Source organism: Macrobrachium nipponense, chromosome 35, assembly GCF_015104395.2.
Source record: "Macrobrachium nipponense isolate FS-2020 chromosome 35, ASM1510439v2, whole genome shotgun sequence".
In the NCBI taxonomy this organism is placed as follows: domain Eukaryota; kingdom Metazoa; phylum Arthropoda; class Malacostraca; order Decapoda; family Palaemonidae; genus Macrobrachium; species Macrobrachium nipponense.
This window is the reverse complement of record NC_061096.1, coordinates 19,791,625-19,811,418: the sequence shown is the minus strand read 5'-3', so window position 1 is coordinate 19,811,418 and position 19,794 is coordinate 19,791,625. Positions and strand designations below refer to the sequence as shown.

The following is a 19,794-nucleotide window of genomic DNA, read 5'->3' as shown; positions in this document are numbered from 1 at the left end:
AAGGGAGTTCCCGTCTTCACAGTAAATATCTTCCGTTTTGCCACGTTACGTTTCAGATGTTATTTTGCTCAACAATTTTCGAATTCAATTCACTTATGAAGCGCCTCAGTGGCGTGGTCGGTATGGTGTTGGCGTGCCACCTCGTTGGCCGCGAGTTCGATTCTCGGGCGTTCCACTGAGGGGTGAGAGATGTGTATTTCTGGTGACAGAAGTTCACTCTCGACGTGGTTCGGAAGTCGCGTTAAAGCCGTTGGTCCCGTTGCTGAATAACCACTGGTTCCATGCAACGTAAAAACACAATACAAACAAATAAACAAACAAACAATTCACTTATGCTGATTGGTAATATTTACATTTTCTTTCTCCACTTACGGAACATGCCCTGGAACAATGTCCTCTTTCTTACCACTTTTACGAAATACCTTTTGTAAGTTGGGCATTGGTCGCGTGTCGATTTCTGCTACCCTGTTTAATGTCGGTAAGAAGTGAAGAAACGAAACGTAATAAAAGACGGCAACATCACTTGGATGTGTTTCATGCTGTATAGTTATGCCTCATTTATCATCAAAGCAGTATTTGATGTGTGTGATTGACGGCATTAGCACGTGCGTGAAATCGGTAGTTACCCGATCGGTGAAGTTAGGAACCTGTGAATTTCGAACCATCAAATATTTCTTAGTAAGAGTAAGTTAGGTCAAGTACGTAACTTACTTTTATGTATTCGTTATCGCAGACATCGTCACATAATCCAGGGGATTCATTTTAGATGGCTTTCATTGTCATTGCGAAGGTTAGTGACATCTTTTTGGATAACGGTCGTACAATTACATAATTGTAAATAACGGTCTAGCTGTTACATAGAGACGGGTCACCTGTGCTACTGTCATATTGTGAGAAATGCGCTTGAAAAATCTGAAGAATGTTCAAGGTTGGTACATCGACCTAACTTTTGTGTCTCTGTTAATACTGTGTATATTGCATCATTCATATCAAATGATTAGACTTTTATAAAAGGTGAGATATAGACAATTCAGCTATGAAAGCAATATTTCGTCCAATTGCTTCGGAAAGGACTCGGAATACAATCAGCTTGCATGAAAAAAAATATGTGTCGGCGTGTTTCAAAAAACAAAACGAAACAGTTTTCAACAGACAGTATCGGCTATAACCAACGAGAAATATAGGTCCATCTTATTGTAGGTCTACATCACTGCAATTAATTTTTTGGAATATAGCCGTAATATAGATTTTTATACAAAAACAAGGCTGGAATTTTCTTTTGATTTTAGTAATTCATTCCTGATTTATTCTTCACTACAATATTTCGATGTTCGGTTTCGGAAGCACTTGTGTATTTGGCCTAATATTTGGGTGGAACATTATATATATATATATATATATATATATATATATATATATATATATATATATATATATATAAAGTCACAAATATCCGATATAATCCTATTCACTTTAAGTCCGATTCAGACAGATAACAGTATAAAAAGTCATGAGTGAATTGTTGACGATATATACATACATAAATATATATATATATATATATATATATATATATATATATATATGTATATATATATATATTAATATATATAGATATATATATTATATATATATATATATATATATAAAATTGCTTTCTATAAACTAATTGTTAATGGTATGCAAAGATAGTGTCACAATTTTTTTACAATGTATTTTTGAACTCAGTATGTTGTTGAAGATATATAGATATATTTAATGAAGTTATTCAGGAGCTTGTATTCAATCTTTTTTTACCTGATTTGCCAGTGTGTGTTTTCTTTATTGATCAAGGACCTCATTCAAGTTGTTAATCATTACAGTTCTAGCATTGCATTACATATTGTTCAAGGAAATGTCCCTTAATGCATTGATTTTTATTATTTTGTTTTAATCAGCGACAGTTGGACAGACGATGAAATAGAGAAAATTGGGAAACGTAACGGAAATATTTGTTTTAAGGAAATCGACTAAAATTGAAATGTAAAGTTCAGTAAAATTGTGTAATGTAAATGTATCTTGTTTATTAAAGATTTACTGTTGACTTTATATTGTGCTTAGTATTATGGATTTCTCTTTATTATTATTATTATTATTGTTATTATTATTATTATTATTATTATTATTATTATTATTATTATTATTATTATTATTATTATTATTATTATTATTATTATTATTATTACGCGCCTTAAAAGAATTGTCTAGATATAAACTGCGTTTCCTTATGTCACCAAAAAATTATGGCCAGTAATCAGATTTCCGTACCCCTTTTTTTAACAAGTGAAAGAAGGTTACGACTACTTAAAATCTGTAATTGAACCGGTGATTCTCTCACCCTCTCTATGCAATATGGTGTTAGAATGGAACTTCTTTAGTTCACTTTTAGACTGTGCTGTGGAAACCCTTTTAGCGATACCAACCCTCGCATTTCGTATCTGGAAATGTTGTTTTTCGTCAATTCCTTCCTTCTGGTCTGTCACAAGCAAGCTCTTGCACAATCCACTTGTGATAAAAGTGTGTGCACAGGTTCCGTGGCATATCAGTCTTTGCCAATCTTGTGGTAACGCCATTTTGTTGTTAAGGATCTAAGTCTTCGTTATCTTTGTGCATGTCTTCTTGCACGAAAATTGCAGCGTTTCATGGCGTATTTAGAAAGACTGCGTCATGATTTGTAGGGAGCAAATTGCAATCAATTGGCACTTTCTTGACGATATCGGGAACTGAACACTTTCCCGTAGTGTAGAAAAATAATCTGCGCAACCACTAGGAAGACGTTGGTGAAATGACTGCCAGTGGATTTGACTCAGATAATTTTGTGAATACCTGTGTGGTGCGTCCTCCACACGCGCACATGCAGGGGACGTGTGATATCGAACACAGTTGAATGCATATCGTCTAGTCACTCATCGACATAGTAGGACATTCCACCGTAGATTAAGGATGATGGATTCAATCCGTCGTTTTTTGCACAGTGCCTGTTCTTAGATTTCATTTCGTAGCATCAAAACCGCAAGGTGAAATCATGCCGTCTCGCGGGTTACGCTGAAAAGCGGCTTTGGTTCCACCATCAATTACTTCCAGCTGCTTCGCATTATGCGGCCTGTTCATCATAAAAATAAGAAGGAAGAAGAGCAGCTTTTAAGCGTAATCCTCGTGTACGTGCACCGTAGCTTAAGGGCATTTTTATTAGACAGGTGTAAATATGTTTGTTGGTTGAAGGCTTAATGTAAAGTTGTAACTAGTATTTTTATCTTTCACTAAATTAAGTATATACGATTAATGTGCCACTGTGATACGTGACCAGCGCAAAAATAAAAAAAAGTTTGTTCAGGATTTCAAATAGTTTCATTTTCCTTCCTCATTCGAATTTCCCAACAGAGGTGAATTTAAACTTTGCCTTGGTCTCATACTTGAAGTTCAAGATTAGCAGTGCTTCTTATAAAGTGTGGCGGAATCCGACCTTTAATCATCTCAGATATTTCGAAGATAGAACACCGAAATGAACTACATAAAACGTCCAGAAGCGCGAAAAAAATATAATAATAATTCAGAGACATCTTGAAATTGACAGTGGACAAGATCAAACATCTGTAAGTTGCCGAATGTCTAATGCAGCAGACGTTAGTTGTATTAGCTATACCATCATCTCAGTCCGTTGATCTCTGATGATTGGGATTATTGGGACTGGGAGTGGCTCGCTTTTGGAGAGTCGGTCCAGTGCCACCCGGTATGCAGGACACACGTGTAATTTTTACTCGCTAACGGAAGCCTTATTTCAAAGTAAGTGTTACGTATATCAACAAATCTTACATTTCGATATTGTTCACAAACAAGATGCAGTTAAACCCTCGAATTATTATATCTGACCTCTTTCTCTTCAGCTGACAAGTGAGTATTTGGTTTGGCGAGCTCATCTTTTTTACCTTGCATTCCTTTTAGTTATTCCTGTTCCTTCATTTAAAAAATGACGCACTAATATTCTGATTGTGGTTGTCATTCTTGTATGGGTAGTAGTAATACTACCCATAGGATGATACGATGACAAGAATGTTGAATTTGACATCCTCGTCTTCGATAATCTGAACGACAAAGTATAACACTCACCCACCTTTCTATCCTGAAGGAGGCGTCATTGACCTCTCAAATCCGGATGAAGCAACGAAAGTGGAATTAGAATGTTTGAAACCTTACTTGCTGTCGACCAAGTCACTTTTGGAGGTACCTAAGACATTCCGTATGTCAGATTACGTGCTATCGTTTTTTATGTAATTTAACTTGCTAAGGTGAGGGATGCATGAGGTATTAAATCATACTATTTTGTTCGCCACTCCCTCTGCGTGTCTCTGCTGCTTTGATGAATGAGGTACGCGATTAGGCAGCTGAACAATGCGCACGCGATGTAGTTATTGGGAAGGAGAAGACCTGAGGATATGAGCTAAGCGCTGAGGTGGAAACTCCTGTTAAGATTATTCTTCTCCCTATCATATCTATATAGTTCTAATATTCTATAGTATATATAATATATATATCATATAATATAATATATATAGATATATATATATTATATCATATATATATTATAATATATATAGCCTACAATTCACTCTACCTCGGAATTAATATATTTTAGTGTATGTTAACCGAAGGGGAATTTTTTTTAGTTCATAATTTCGTCCTCTCGTAGATTCGATCCAGCAGACAAGAAATCAGGACCTCAGTGAGTTACCGCCTCGGCCAACATATATGAAAATATATTAATTCCGAGGTAGCAGCAAATTGGATATTAAAGGACACACACACACACTCACATATATATACAACATTTATACTTATATATGGTTATTCAAAGTGATATATATATATATATATATATATATATATATATATATATATATATATATGTATGTATGTATGTATGTATGTATGTAGTATGTATGTATGTATGCATGTATGTCCATTAATATCCAATTCGCTCTTCCCTCGGAATTAATATATTTTCATATGTGTTGGCCGCGTAGGTAACTTCATTGAAGTCCTGATATTTCGTCTGTCCGCTGGTTCGAATCCACGAGAGGACGAAATTATTATACAAAAAAAAATCCCCTTTGGTTAACATATGAAAATATATTCATTCCGATGTAGAGCAAATTTGATATTAAAGGACATTTGTAGCTTTATGAATGCATATGAATCACGGTGATGTGATAAAAATTCATATACATACGTATATATATATATATATATATATATATATATATATATATATATATATATATTAATATATTATACTCTTGTGGTCGGTAGTGTCCTTGTCTTATCAGTGAGGAAATCTAGGTTTGGATTTGAGAGAAGACAGGTGAATGACCGTATTATATTAATAGTGTGGTTTGATGACCTACATCAGTGAAGTACCTGACGGTTAGTCGAATGTGGTTTTCTTATCCATGGTTAAGAGAACATGACGTTTGCATCTTCATTTTGGTTGACTTCCTGTAAGTCGAATTACTAATGCTGCCTGAAACCAGTGCCCACTAGAGAGAGAGAGAGAGAGAGAGAAACCATGTTGTGGAGCATTGGCTACTCCCAAGTTCTGAAGTTAAATCACAGACGTCCAGCTGTGAATGGGTACAAGCAACCAGATGGAAATCAAAAGACAAGTCATGGGATTAATAACCTCATGTCAAAGGACGTGCTGAGACCAGAAGGCTACTTTTGTCTACTGTCAACCCTTATGGGTAGTTTCCCCAAAATCACAGCCAAATTCATATTCCATAAAATCAGGTTACGTGGAGCTCCCTGAATTATATACAAAAGCTTGGCTAAATGCTATTATGGCTGAGCTAATTCCACTTTTTCGCTGTCATACAGTCGAGATGAGGTCTTACCCTCAGTGTACTGTCTTCAATCAGTGCTAACCCGGCAAATATTTTTTACACCACTTTGGCATTGAAGCTAATTTTCCTCATTTTGTTTTGGCTCTTCAGCAGTTTTGTTTGGTTACATAAAACTTTGGGGTGTCTCAGTCTTATGTGTGTCTCATATATAAGTACAAGAGATCTTACGTAACACGTTACCGTGGGAAATCTTCGTACCATATAATGTTGCAATTTTTTTTTATGGATTCTTATTTCAACTACGTTGCAGATTGTGTTAGTTCCACCTCAGTCAAGGAGATCTGATTCCTTATTATATCATAGTGTCAGATGCTCATATGTTTTGTAATATATTGCTATCATTTCCCTTTGTTTATATCTCTTGCTGCAATATCCACTTATCAGTAACCATATAAAAGGAAGATCGTCTCTTTCTACCGACCTCCGTCCAGGATAAATTGGCAACAATTTTATGTAATACGAACTAACAGCAAACACCTCTACCATTTTAGGTAAGTAACGGCTATCCGTTTAAAACTAGCAATGTTAGGCAGCAACGATAGGAAATCACGACAGAAGAAGAAGTAATCAGTAGCAGAAGGTAGGTTAAAAGTAAGCTACCTCAAGGCAGAAAATCATTGGCAACAACTTGCCGAAGCCCGCATAGATCAGTTAGGACAAACAGTTAGGTTACCATAGGTGATCAGCTTACCCTCACATAGTCATTATTAGTAGAAGTGGTCATAGGCAAGGTGGTAGACTCAATAGAATTTAAACAATGGAATGAGTTGCCGACTGTAAATTAATCTTTAGTGTATGTCCTGCAACAGTATTATAGAAAACGTAATCTATAGTAGTCACAGAAAATGAATTTAGGTTTTAAATGGGAAACCCTGATTTTAATCGAAGACCCACCGTGAAGGAAAATAATAGGTCTATTGATCGACCATCTTAAGGATTCTTAACCTGGGGTCCTTGGACCCCCTGGGTATACATGAGTAGATAAAACTGCCAGTCGTCACCCAAAAGTTTGACCACCTTTAGCTGATTTTGGTGATGGTGATGTCTTTTGTATTTGTTTATATTTGCCGTCTTATGTTAACCTATGCTTTTAAAATATCCCCGGAGGGTCTGGTACTAAACACGGCGCCCATTTTGTACATAAACTTTAGGTTAGTTACCGAACCAGCGGCTCGCTAACAGTTTTCAGCTTTATCTATGGGTGGCCTTCAGTGGTCTGTGAAGGTCACATAAAAGATTTCATTAAACATAAAATATGGATACGTTTACGCTGGGTGAAGACGGTCTAAGGATAAAGAATTCTCTTTGTGGAGCCACTGCCAACTGTAACCTGGTCCTTACAGCATGCTGTAAAATGAGAGATTCGGCAATAGTGGACTTAGTACCTCTGCGGATCCTCCATATTTTTCGTTCAACATTCCAGTGATTTAGGTAAAAGTTTGCAGTCGTCGAAATGTACCAAAATGTAAGTTTTTGCTTGCTATAACTTTATTATTTCACTTTTTCTATGCATCCAGTTTCTTTGCATGTTACTTTCAATTTACGGAATAAATATTTGTCGCTTTTAACGGAAAGAGAAGTGCCTTCCCCTATCTAATCCTTTGCTCCCTTTGCTGGAAACTTTACTTATTGCAAGGAAATTGCAATATATTACAAATTTCCATGCATAGGAGAACATTAGTCTGCATTTTATTCCAAAAAGGAATAGTTGGTTTGCTCTCAGGAACCATCATGATTAGGTTGCTGCTATGTATTGCATTTCTATTGTTTACATCCATTTCCGTATTGCAAGGATATTGAGACATTGCAAACTTCTATGCATATTCCTCATTAGAGGAATATGTATTATATTTATACAAATTTTATATTTTGTATAGATAAAAAATGAAATATTTCCTGTAATGACCTTAATGACCACAGGGAGAGAGAGAGAGAGAGAGAGAGAGAGAGAGAGAGAGAGAGAGAGAGAGAGAGAGAGAGAGAGCTGACTTCGGGCAGGAACGTTTGGCTACCACTTACTCGGGCAAGGTAATACATCATTGAAAGGAGGAAAATATCAAAGTTTTAAACGAAGTTATTTTATTATATTGCCATGAGCTTCTCTTTTTCAGGTTAAACTTCAGTTAAGGGTAGCTCCAAAAGCAGTAGTGAGTTCCGGCGTAAGGCCACCATTACAGCCCAGTAACATCATTCTAATTCACTACTGACCTAACAAAAGCATTAGTGTTCAAACCATCCTCAGAATAGTGGTGATGTGTGTGTGTGTGCTTATAATTTATCTGCCTATCTTACTACTTGAATAAGGAATGACTTACAGAATTTGTCAGTAACCTATAGAATAAACACCTTTCAATACGACTACTCTAAAGAGTCGGGATAAGAAAAAAAAAAAAAAAAAAACAGGTAAAGGCAATAATAACATACATTCACGCTAGTCAGTGTACCCCACACAGGTGAGGCTTATACTTTCATAATAAGCACAGGTAAGAGGCTGGCCTCTGGGGTGGATCTCTCTCTCTCTCTCTCTCTTTCGTTGGTGCCTGATACGAATCTAGAATCATTGCATGCTCATATATTATTGTTTATTATTATAGTTTGCCATAACATCAGTTATATATTTGTCACGGAAAATATTATCAGTTTAAATTCTATTCATTATTTTCCTTCTTCCTTTAGGCAACATCCTAAGGGTGAGGAAAACCGAGACTGGCTACGTCACGATGCATTGAAAAATGTGTCCAGCCCTGAGAGACAGGGGCGGTGTTGACCTGACGGTAAGTCGATCGACTTCCTGTCTCCTGCGCTTTTGCTCTGTTTTTTCAAAGGTATAGGATATATGAGTGTGTGTCATCCAAATTGGGGACAGCCTTTCCTGCAATTGCTCCATGTAAAAGTGTTTAGAAGGGTCCCTTGATCCAGCCCAGTTGATGCTGTCATGAAAAGTCCCTTTGTTGAGGACTTGGAGTCTGTAGTTGGTTGTACCTTGTTTAATGATACGTATTTCTTTTATGGCATCGCTCTCTATGAATGTATGCGGAAGGAAGTCACCTTTGTCCTGTCCAAATAAATTGTGGGCGACATGAAACATCCCTATTGTAGCGACTTGGTGTCTCGACCCTCTGTCATATGATTACTGAACAGAGAACTGGAGAAAGCAATATCCTATTCATTTCATAAGGAATTAAAATTAAAAATTCATTAAATATTATGATCTGTTTTGGGAATCATGAACATTACAAGCTTGAAAGTATTGATACATAAGCAGTTATTATTCAAGTTTGAATATTATTTCATAGAATCTTTGTTTGATGAGTTCATAGATTTAATAATTTTAACGTAAAAAAAGTTTTCCATGTATTGTTCCCGAACTAGTGTAAGTATTATTAACCAAAGTCATTACTATCATTCTGTAGTTACATATTGCCTTGGGCTATCAATGGATGCCGAGGAGAATTATTACTCACAACTGGACATTTTCTCTAAAAAACAGAACCACGGCGCCATCTATTATTACTCTGAGAATCACAGATATTTAAAGGAAAAACTATTGTGCTGTATCATACTAAAGTCATAGAAAATTTTCAGTTTCATAAAATGAAGACTGTATAAAAAAAAAATTTAAATGGTTCAGATATTAACATCTAAATAAGAAGTATTAATAACAGTAATAAAAACTTTGGTAGGAAGTTCACGACTTCAGTTCTGGCATTACATAAAAGGGCGGGGGTTACGCTAAACGAACAGCTAGAATTACAAACGTATTTGCAATACGCCAATAATAATTAGGGATAAATATAGCACTTTAGAGGTTAAATAATAGAGACTGGATTATCTTTTGCAATTTACTAATTTTATTCATGAAAGCGACAGAGTATAACCTCATTTCCCCAACCGGCTCATTTTAAAAGTTTATTAAGGTTTGTACTCCCGACTGCAAGGGTCTACGTATCACGGAGTGACTAATGACAATTTTACATAATACTTTTCGTCTAGAGATTTGGGAAGCTGGAGAAGCGAGCGTTAAATGTTACAATCATATGTTACCGGTAAGAAACTAAAAAGCTCTTCCCATTTGATTGTATATTTGTTTTTTGTTTTTTTTGGGGGGGAGGGGGGCGGTGGCTGGGGGCTGGGTGACCATACAAAGATAGTGTGATTTAGGCCTTTTGGAAGCATTCATTACAAGTGTATAAATACTGGGAAGTTGCATTTTTATGATTTGGTCACTTATGCTCAACATTTCATAATTTTCCAACTCCAATTTATCAGTTTTTTGCGTGAAAGTTAAAAAAGTAATATAAAGAGTATACTATGATTTTAAAGCCGTTTAAAGTACTTTTAGGTAGAAAAAGCATAATTAGGTTTAACACTACTCAGTTTGCTAAGAGTTTTATCCTGGCTACAACTAAAATGTGGAGTAGTTCACCTAGTGCAGTTATGCAATCCTCTGATCTCCAAATATTTGAAGGAGGAGCAAATCCTCTCCTGCTCTCTGCTGGCGTCACGTGAGTTTCAGGTGTATCAATATTATTTTCTGTTCCCTAACATTGGTTTGTCCATCACTCTCCCACATCTTGTCTCTTTCTCTGCAGGCTGATTTCCCTTTAGAACCCTCTAAGGTTTCTAGTTCGTTTACTGTCCATAAAGGTTTTCAGCTGAAAATTTAAAGTAAGATGAAAGAAAGTGTACATTTATATAGAAACTCCTCATTAACTTTTTCGTCAAAGGTTGAAACAGATGCCTTAAAATTGACAAATGAATTCATACAGATGGAAAAATTATCTCGTATACTTATAACCTTATTTCCCAGTCAGTCAAAAGAACTACTTTCATACATTAAAATTTTTCAGGCTTGTAGAGAAGGTGTAGAGGCAGTGCTGATGTTATTTTCTCAGACTAGCCAAGAAGGCTGGCTAGACCTATCTCACATGCTAGCCGCTGTGTCTCAGGCCAATGACCGTGGAGTGGTTATTGGAATAACGACAAGGTAAGAACCGTACTTGGGCAAGACTCAGAAGTCAGTCCATTATATGCTTGATAGGGTTTATTATGAAAACAATGGAATATCACTTGGCTTTAAATGCTATTGTATTTTACGGTACATTAATTAGATATATCAAAATCAGTTGGTGGAAAACACTTTGGTGACAGACACCAAAACAGAAACCAACTTGTTATCAGCTCATTACTAGCAAGGCACTAAAACTTACACAGTGAACAGTAATGACTGTCATGCCATTACTAAACAAACCTAAACCATTTTATAAGTCACAATAAGTCAATATCTTAGCACTGCAGAATGAAAGGGAATGGAACTGAATATAGCAGAAGCTAGGTTTACTGGAGCATAATTCCTTCATGATAAAGTGCAAATGATGAAAAAAAAGTTCATGAGATTATTACAAGTAATGGAATTCAACTGACAAATAGATACGGCACACTGACTTTGAAATATTCCTGAAGTCTGAAAGGCAGTTAGCAGACACAGTAAGTGATTTAGTGATCCACTGGGAATAAAGGGCCTCGCACTCATGTGCCAACTCAGTTGTTTTATTTTCCAGAAGAATCTGTGAATTAAGGAAATGAAAGTGGTTTAGTAAGGTGACATGTAGTAAGCAGAGTTTGGTATATCATAAGAAGGACTATATCTTTATCTTGCTGGGTACTGGTAAGGGGTTTAGGTCACCCAAGCCTCAAAGTGATTTTTGCTGTAAAGGATTCAGATGGCACATCACCTACTGATTTGCGAGGCCACTTTTGAATGGATCTTATTGGCCTGCAGACTGTCCTCTAGGATTTGCTCACCAGAAACAGATGCTGTAAAAAAAATGGCATAAATATAGAAAATTAGAAAATACATTATTTAGCTTTTTTTTATTAGGTACAGTCTTTTAATTGTTGATTTCTTTTTCTGAAAGGTGCGAGCAGTTTGCAATTCGCGAAGTCACTGAGATGGAGCTAGAATCCTTTGAAGCAACGCATGTTATACCAGTCTTGAAAAATGGTCGCCAGTTCCAGACGATCACTGACGAAAAATCTAGCTTAGCCCCTGTTATGGATTTTCTGCAAACGGCTATAGTATCAGGATCAAGAATTACTCCCCATTAAGCCATACACTTTATAAAAAAAAGGGTTTTTTTTGTAAGTATAGGCAACTAAGTGCAGCAGGTTGTGTCACTGAATGTGGGAGAGCCTTCCTCTTTTCTTTTGAATCAGATTTTCATTGTACTCTAATAGTATCACTTTTAGGTGTAGTTATGTTGTTTACTGACTTTGCTTTCCAGGAAACAATAAATGCGCAGTTTAATGTATCACTTGACTTCTTTGGTATGGAAGTATTTACTGTAGATTTGTATTTTATGGATAACAGTCGCAATGTCCTATAGAAACAATTAAAAGAAAGATCAACGTGCTCTCGGTTTCTGAAACAACTACAATGAATACGAAAGAACAGCAGCTATAGCATAATAACCGAGGACTTGGGAGCCAACTAACTAACCCTTATGCAGATCAGATTGTGACTTGCAAAATGATGTACAGATATTTATGACATAAATAAAAGCTGTGCTAGAGATTATATAATTATTTCTGAAAATGTGCAAAATTCAAATGAAAAACTGGCATTTGCCAACTTTAAAGTACTTATTTGAATATTTCATTTGCTAGGTACAGAGTGAAGTAACTAGCAGATAAGTTACCAGTATGAAAGTGTTCCCTTTTCACATAATTGTGTATATGTGTATTGAGATTTTCAGGAACTAGCCAATTAGTTTTGCATACAGAGGTTAGACAACAATTTAGACATCCCAAAACATTTTGGGGCTCAGTGTAAGCATTAAGCAATACATGAAACTAATGGTTCTTTTCCTAACAGTAGAACCTGTGCATGGGTTTTGACATTAAACATTCCATATCCGTCTGTCATAACTAGGAAAATGTGTATGGGATGTGAAAACTCATAGTCAGAAATGACTATCAAGATTGATAAACAAAAGACTTCTGTTGTATGCTAATTATGAATGATACTTTGACCAAATCTAGTCTGCACTGTAGTACTGTTATCATTAACATTTGTACATAAGATTTTCCCTTTACAGTGCTGGATGTGAAGTAAGTCCTCTCTGCTATCGTATATCTCTTGTGCATTCTACCTGAATTCCTCCCTGATTTAGAGCTTCATTTTTACCTTCTCTTCTAAGCCTTCCTACTGGCATTTTTCGTACTCCTATTATATCTGCCAATTTCCTGACCAACTGTCCCCTCCCCTCACCTCATTATATAATCATACCATCTATTTCAGAGATCTTGGTGTATTTTGTTATATATTTTAGTCATAAATATTCAAAATCTGTATTCTGTGATTCTGCTGTGTAGAATATTACAGGCTTCATGTATGCATTATACATAGAGTTTTGCAAATTAGATACAGGGATTTTTTTTATTTACCAGTAACCATACAAGTTCTTTCCATTTTATCCATGCTGCTAATATTATTTACCTTGCTGCCATCTCAGTACCTGCTTCACAATCTAGTGTACTTTCCAGTGAACAGAAATGAACTACGGAACCCTTTAACGAGACCACTGAGTCCATTTTTTAGACTCAGAGCTCTCCTGAATGATGATTCCTCGAAAAAAATAAGAAAATGAATTGGGGTTAGACAACTTAAAGAAGTTGGACAGCCAAGTAAGAGGAGACCAAAATGGACCAAGAATGGACGCTGCTAAAACATTTAGCACCACCCATGGCAGTCCTCAACTCGTTTCTGGTCATGGACAACCAGCCTAATAAAAATATATTGTGGGCAATTAATTTTTTGAGTAACGATAAATAAAGCATACGTTAAACATTTTATATTGATTACTTGCAGCACCTTCCTAAGCATAGCATAGCAGCAAATACTCTTGGAGAACCACATGAAAGCCCTACACAATGGGAGAGAGAAACCCAGTCTCAATATCACACAGGAGACTTCCTCCTGATGTCAGCACAATGAACTTGGCCTGGGAGCAAATCTGGCGAGAGTGGACCAATAAGGAGCCTCCATCCACTGGCAGCAGTCTTCCTAGCACCGCCACTCCGTTCTCCCTTGCACTTACATTACCGTTGGAGATTGAGTGGTGAGGTTGGTGATGCTAGGAAGATTGCTGCCAATGAATGGAGGCTCCTACTGGTTCGCTCACCAGGGATGTTGCCAGGCAGCACCCATTGTGCCGTCATTAGGAGAAAGAGCGTCTCCTGCGAGATATTTAGACTGGGTTTCTCTCTCCCAATGTGGAAGGGCTTCCATGTTTTCTCCAAGAGGATCTCCTGCCATGCTCCTGGAGGGCGCCTCATATAATAACACCCCAACGACTCATACCATCTGAATAAAAGATATGATGTCATCCCTAATATTGAAATCATTGACCATACATCTGACCATCACGGGTCATGCCTCCAGGAAGCCCTACACATATGGAAAGGGAAGCCCAGTCCAAATACCAGGCAAGAGACTCCCTTCCTCCAGATGTTGGTATGGATGGCACTGCCTGCCAGCATCCCTGATGAGCGAGGAAATCAGGAGACTCCATCCACTGCCAGTGATCTTACCCACACCATCGCCCCCCCCCCCCCCCCCCCCCCCCCCCCCCCCCCCCCCCCCCCATCTCCAGTGCTTTCATAGGTGCAACAGATGGTTGCACTAACCCCCCAGTGTGAGCATTGGGGAGATCAATGCCAGTGGACGGAGGCTCCTGATTTCCTCGTTTGCCAGGGATGCTGGTAGGCAGTGCCACCCATACCAACATCTGGAGGAAGAGAGTCTCTTACGTGGTATTTTGATTGGGCTTGTCTTTCCAAATGTGTAGGGCTTCCTGGAGGCGTTGCAGTGATGGTCAATTGGATGGTAAATGATTTTAATATTGGGGATGACGTCAAATCTTTTATTCAGATGGTATGATTGGTTGGGGTGTTATTATATGCGATGCCCTCCAGGAACATGGCAGGAGATCCTCTTGGAGAAACATATGTCAGCCCTCCCACATTGGGAGAGAGAAACCTAGTCTAAATACCTTGTAGGAGGCGCTCTTTCTCCCAATGACAGCACGATAGGTGCTGCCTGGCAACATCCTTGGAGCCTCCATCCACTGACAGCGATGGAGGCTCTTGATGGGTTTGTTCGCCAAAGGACAGTTACTACCGATACCTCCAGGAAGTCCTACACATCAGGAGGGAGAAGCCAAGTCTAAATATCATGCAAGACTCCCTCCAGATGTCAGTTTCTCTCTCCCAATGTGGGAGGGCTGATATATGTTTCTCCAAGAGGATCTCCTGCCATGCTCCTGGAGACCGCATATAATAACACCCCAACCAATCATACCATCTGAATAAAAGGTTTGACGTCATCCCTAATATTAAAATCATTTACCATCCAACTGACCATCACTGGCAACGCCTCCAGGAAGCCCTACACATATGGAAAGAGAAGCCCGGTCCAAATACCAGGCAAGAGACTCTCTTCCTCCAGATGTTGGTATGGGTGGCACTGCCTACCAGCATCCCTGGCAAACGAGGAAATCAGGAGCCTCCATCCACTGGCATTGATCTCCCCAGCACCACCTCTCTGACCACCTCAGTCTCCAACCAATGCTCACACTGGGGGGTTGGTGCAACCATCTGTTGCACCTATGAAAGCACTGGAGATGGGGGGGGGAGGCGAGGTGGGGGCGATGGTGCGGGTAAGATCACTGGCAGTGGATGGAGTCTCCTGATTTCCTCGCTCATCAGGGATGCTGGCAGGCAGTGCCATCCATACCAACATCTGGAGGAAGAGAGTCTCTTGCCTGGTATTTGGACTGGGCTTCTCTTTCTATATGTGTAGGGCTTCCTGGAGGGGTTGCCAGTGATGGTCAGTTGGATGGTAAATGGTTTTAATATTAGGGATGACGTCGAATCTTTTATTCAGATGGTATGAGGGATTGGGGTGTTATTATATGCGGTATCCTCCAGGAGCATGGCAGGAGATCCTATTGTAGAAACACATGGAAGCGCTTCCACATTGGGAGAGAGAAACCCAGTCTAAATACCTCGTAGGAGGCACTCTTTCTCCCAATGGGTGCTGCCTGGCAACATCCCTGATGAGTGAACCAGTAGGAGCCTCTATCCACTGGCAGCGATGGAGGCTCTTGATGGGTTTGTTCGCCGAAGGACAGTTACTGCCGATACCTCCAGGAGGTCCTACACATTAGGAGGGAGAAGCCCTGTCTAAATACCATGCAAGAGACTCCCTTCCTCCAGATGTCGGTATGGATGGCACCGCCTGCCAGCATCCCTGGTGAGCGAGGAAATCAGGAGAATCCGTCCACTGGCAGCGATCTTCCCAGTACCATCACCCCCACCACCTCAATCTCCAATGCTCACATGGGGGATGGTGCAACCATCTGTTGCACCTATGAAAGCATGGAGAAGGGGGGGAAGGAAGTGGGGGCGATGGTGCCGATTAGATCGCTGCCAGTGGATGGAGTCTCCTGATTTCCTCGCTTACCAGGGATGCTGGTGGGCAGTGCCATTCATACTGACACCAAGAGGAAAGGAGTCTCTTGCATGGTATTTAGACTGGGCTTCTGCCTCCTGATGTGTAGGACTTCCTGGAGGTATCATCAGTAACTGTCCTTTGGGGAGCAAACCAATCAGGAGCCTCCATCCACTAGCAGTGATCTTCCCAGTATTACCACCCTCACCAGCACAATCTCCAATACTCACACGGGGGGATGGTGCAACCAACTGTTGCACCTATGCAAGCACTGAAGAGTTGGTGGGGGGGGATATGGAAGGGGTGGTGATAGGAAGATCACTGCCAGCAGATGGAGATTCCTAACTGGTTTACTCGCCAGGGACACTGGCAGACAGCGATTTTCATGCTCGCCTTCCAAGCTTTTTTTTTTCTTGGGGTTTATCTCCCCAGGTTTGTTTTCTGAGTATTTGTCTCCCCAGCTTTTTTTTCCTGGGGGACCACCATCTTAGCTCTTTATCCTGGGAAATTGCCTCCTGTTTTTTTTGCGTGTTCTCCATTTCATATCTCATTAGGTTCCTTCATTCTCAGGCTCCTCAAAAGAATCATCATCCCATTCATCTTCTGATTCTTCACCAAAACTTTGCATCATCCATCTCGTCCAATGGGCCATCATTTGTTTCCCCTTGAGATTCTCCAGCAGATGTATCATCAAATTTGTCCTCATCCCCATAAGTTTTAACTTTCACGTTTTTATTCAAACATCCCTTGGGGCGATTTCATCGAGTATTATCATTTCATTTTCACTCTTTCATTTTCACATATTAAATCTTCCAACACCTGGGTTAAGTCACCCCATTCTTTCAAGTAATAGTTCTTCTCCTGTTGGGCCATGCAGAACTGCTCTTCTTTTCTTTTCAGCATGTGATCAAACAGCTCCTTGTCTCTCTCATTTTCGTTTCCATGCTCATCTGCAATGCGTTCAAGATGGAAATTCCTCTCGGCAATTCCATGTAGAAGTGTCATCAACATATATTTATCTTCATTTCTCAAGGTTTCTTGTTGTAGTCTTCGCTGCTCTCTGACACGTTTTTCTTCTTTAAGGATAAAATCTTCTTGCAACTGACATTTTTCCTTCAACATTTCGCATTCTTCTAGCAGCTGTTGAATTTCCTGCCAGTTTTCACTTTCCTTCTTCTGCAAAGAGAGGACCTCCTCTTGTGCACATTGTAACGTGCGTTTCAAGCCTTGTTCCTTGACCAGAGCAATTTCTAAGTTAGCCTGCAGATTTCTCTCCTGCTCCAGCAGCCTCTTTATTTCGCTGTCTTTTTCACTGTTCTCTTCCTCTTTATCCTTCAATATTATATAGTTTTCCTTTAACTGATCTTCCAAAAGTCTGACCTTATTTTCCAACGACTTTGCTAGAATGGCTGCATTTTCCAGTTCTTTCTCGCAATCCTTCACTTTTTCTCGGAGGTCTTTTTCACGTTGTCCCGAGATCTTCACTTCGTTATTACTTTCCTCAAACTTCTGCTTCCAGTATAAGCTAATTTCGATTTGTTCTTTTTCTCTTTGCACCATCTCAAGATCTCTCATCTCACGTTCTTTCCGGGCGCTCGCCAATTTTTGTTCCAACATATGAATTTCACTGTTCAGCTTCTCAACTCCGAGTGATAATTCTCTTATATATCTATCCTTGTTTCTTTCCTTTTCTTTTGCTTCGTCCAACAAGCTCTCCAAATTCTTCTCGCGTTGGAGAGCAACCTCGAGCTTGTTGCGGTAACTTTCTATCATAATTTCCCTTCTTGTGATCTCCCCTTCGTAATTTTCCGCATTTTCCTCTATGAGCCTAAAGCAATTACTCAGCTGAATCTCTACCTCCTTCCTTTCCTCCAACAATCTCTCTTTTTCCTTTGCATTTATGTTATTCAGTTCTTGCTGTTGTAATTGCAGAATTCGCTCTGCATCTAATAAGTCTTCGATTTGACGGTCCTTTTGAGCCCCTCTTTCTCGTTCCTCTTCCAGTAAAGTCTCCATCTCATTGCCGTGAAGGAGAGCTTTTTCTAGCTTGTCGTTCAGTTCCTGTTGGTCCCGTTTCAGAATCCATATTGAATTGTTCAATAATACGATTTCACAGTCCTTGAGAGCCCATCTTTCTCGTTCCTCTTCAAGTAAAGTCTCCATCTCATTCCCGTGAAGGAGAGCTTTCTCTAGCTTGTCGCTCAGGTCCTGTTGTTCTCGTTGCAGAATCCGTTCTGCATTTAATAATTCTTCGATATGACAGTTCTTTTCGGTCCCTCGCTCTCGTTCCTCTTCAAGTAAGGTCTCCATCTCCTTCCCGTGAAGGAGAGCTTTCTCAAGCTTGTCGTTCAGGTCCTGTTGTTCTTGTTGCAGAATTCCTTCTGCATTTAATAATAATTCGATTTCACAGTCCTTTTCGGTTCCTCTTTCTCGCTCCTCTTCAAGTAAAGTTTCTAACTCCTTCCCGTGAATGAGAGCTTTCTCAAGCTTGTCGTTCAGTTCCTGTTGGTCCCGTTTCAGAATCCATATTGAATTGTTTAATAATACAATTTCACAGTCCTTTTGAGCCCATCTTTCTCGTTCTTCTTCCAGTAAAGTCTCCATCTCATTCCCGTGAAGGAGAGCTTTCTCTAGCTTGTCGTTCAGTTCCTGTTGGTCCCGTTTCAGAATCCATATTGAATTGTTCAATAATACGATTTCACAGTCTTTTTGAGCCCATCTTTCTCGTTCTTCTTCAAGTAAAGTCTCCATCTCATTCCCGTGAAGGAGAGCTTTCTCTAGCTCGTCACTCAGCTCCTGTTGTTCTCGTTGCAGAATTCCTTCTGCATTTAATAATTCTTCGATATGCCAGTCCTTTTCGTTCCCTCTTTCTCGCTCCTCGTCAAGTAAGGTCTCCATCTCCTCTCTCTGTAGAAGAACTTCCTCAAGCTGGTCATTGATTTCTTCCTTTTCCAGTTTCAGTTCTTCTATCAGTTCGTCCCTTTTGAGGATCTCCTCTTCATTTTCAGCTACAAGTTTATCCATCCTTGCTTCAGCCTCTTGGAGTGCAATCTGTCTTTCGTCCAGCAACTCTCGTAATTTCCTGTTTTCTGCAAAAGCGTTTTCATTCTCCTTTTCGAATTGTTGTTCCGTCCGTTTCAACTGTTTCTTCAGATTCTTGTACTTGTTATAAGCGAATAAACCAACAGAAGCAGCAATGCCGCAACCAGCAGCAGCGGCTACAGTCACTCCTGTTGTCCAGTCAAAATTCCAAACCGGGCTCTGTTTCGGTATCTTCGTTATGACGATATCAATGTCGAAATCAGAGTCTGGTACAATAGTATAATAGGAAACTGGTTCCTCCAT

The 19,794-nt window shown here is 39.1% G+C and overlaps 2 protein-coding genes across 2 annotated transcripts; one reads left to right on the top strand and one right to left on the bottom strand.

Moving 5' to 3' along the window:
* Nucleotides 1-6,300: 6,300 nt before the first annotated feature.
* On the top strand, nt 6,301-13,364 carry LOC135208459 (ciliogenesis and planar polarity effector 2-like). Its single transcript, XM_064240658.1, has 4 exons — nt 6,301-6,427; nt 8,613-8,710; nt 10,787-10,923; nt 11,855-13,364. The coding sequence occupies exons 2-4, from the start codon at nt 8,669-8,671 to the stop codon at nt 12,042-12,044; spliced, it is 369 nt and encodes a 122-aa protein (XP_064096728.1). The 5' UTR covers nt 6,301-6,427; nt 8,613-8,668; the 3' UTR covers nt 12,045-13,364.
* Nucleotides 13,365-16,457: 3,093 nt separating this feature from the next.
* LOC135208295 (trichohyalin-like) lies at nt 16,458-19,794 on the bottom strand. The gene is made up of 2 exons (XM_064240397.1): nt 17,236-19,794; nt 16,458-16,709 (listed from the first exon to the last, which is right to left on the bottom strand). Exons 1-2 carry the CDS (start codon nt 19,792-19,794, stop codon nt 16,458-16,460), a joined length of 2,811 nt encoding a protein of 936 aa, XP_064096467.1.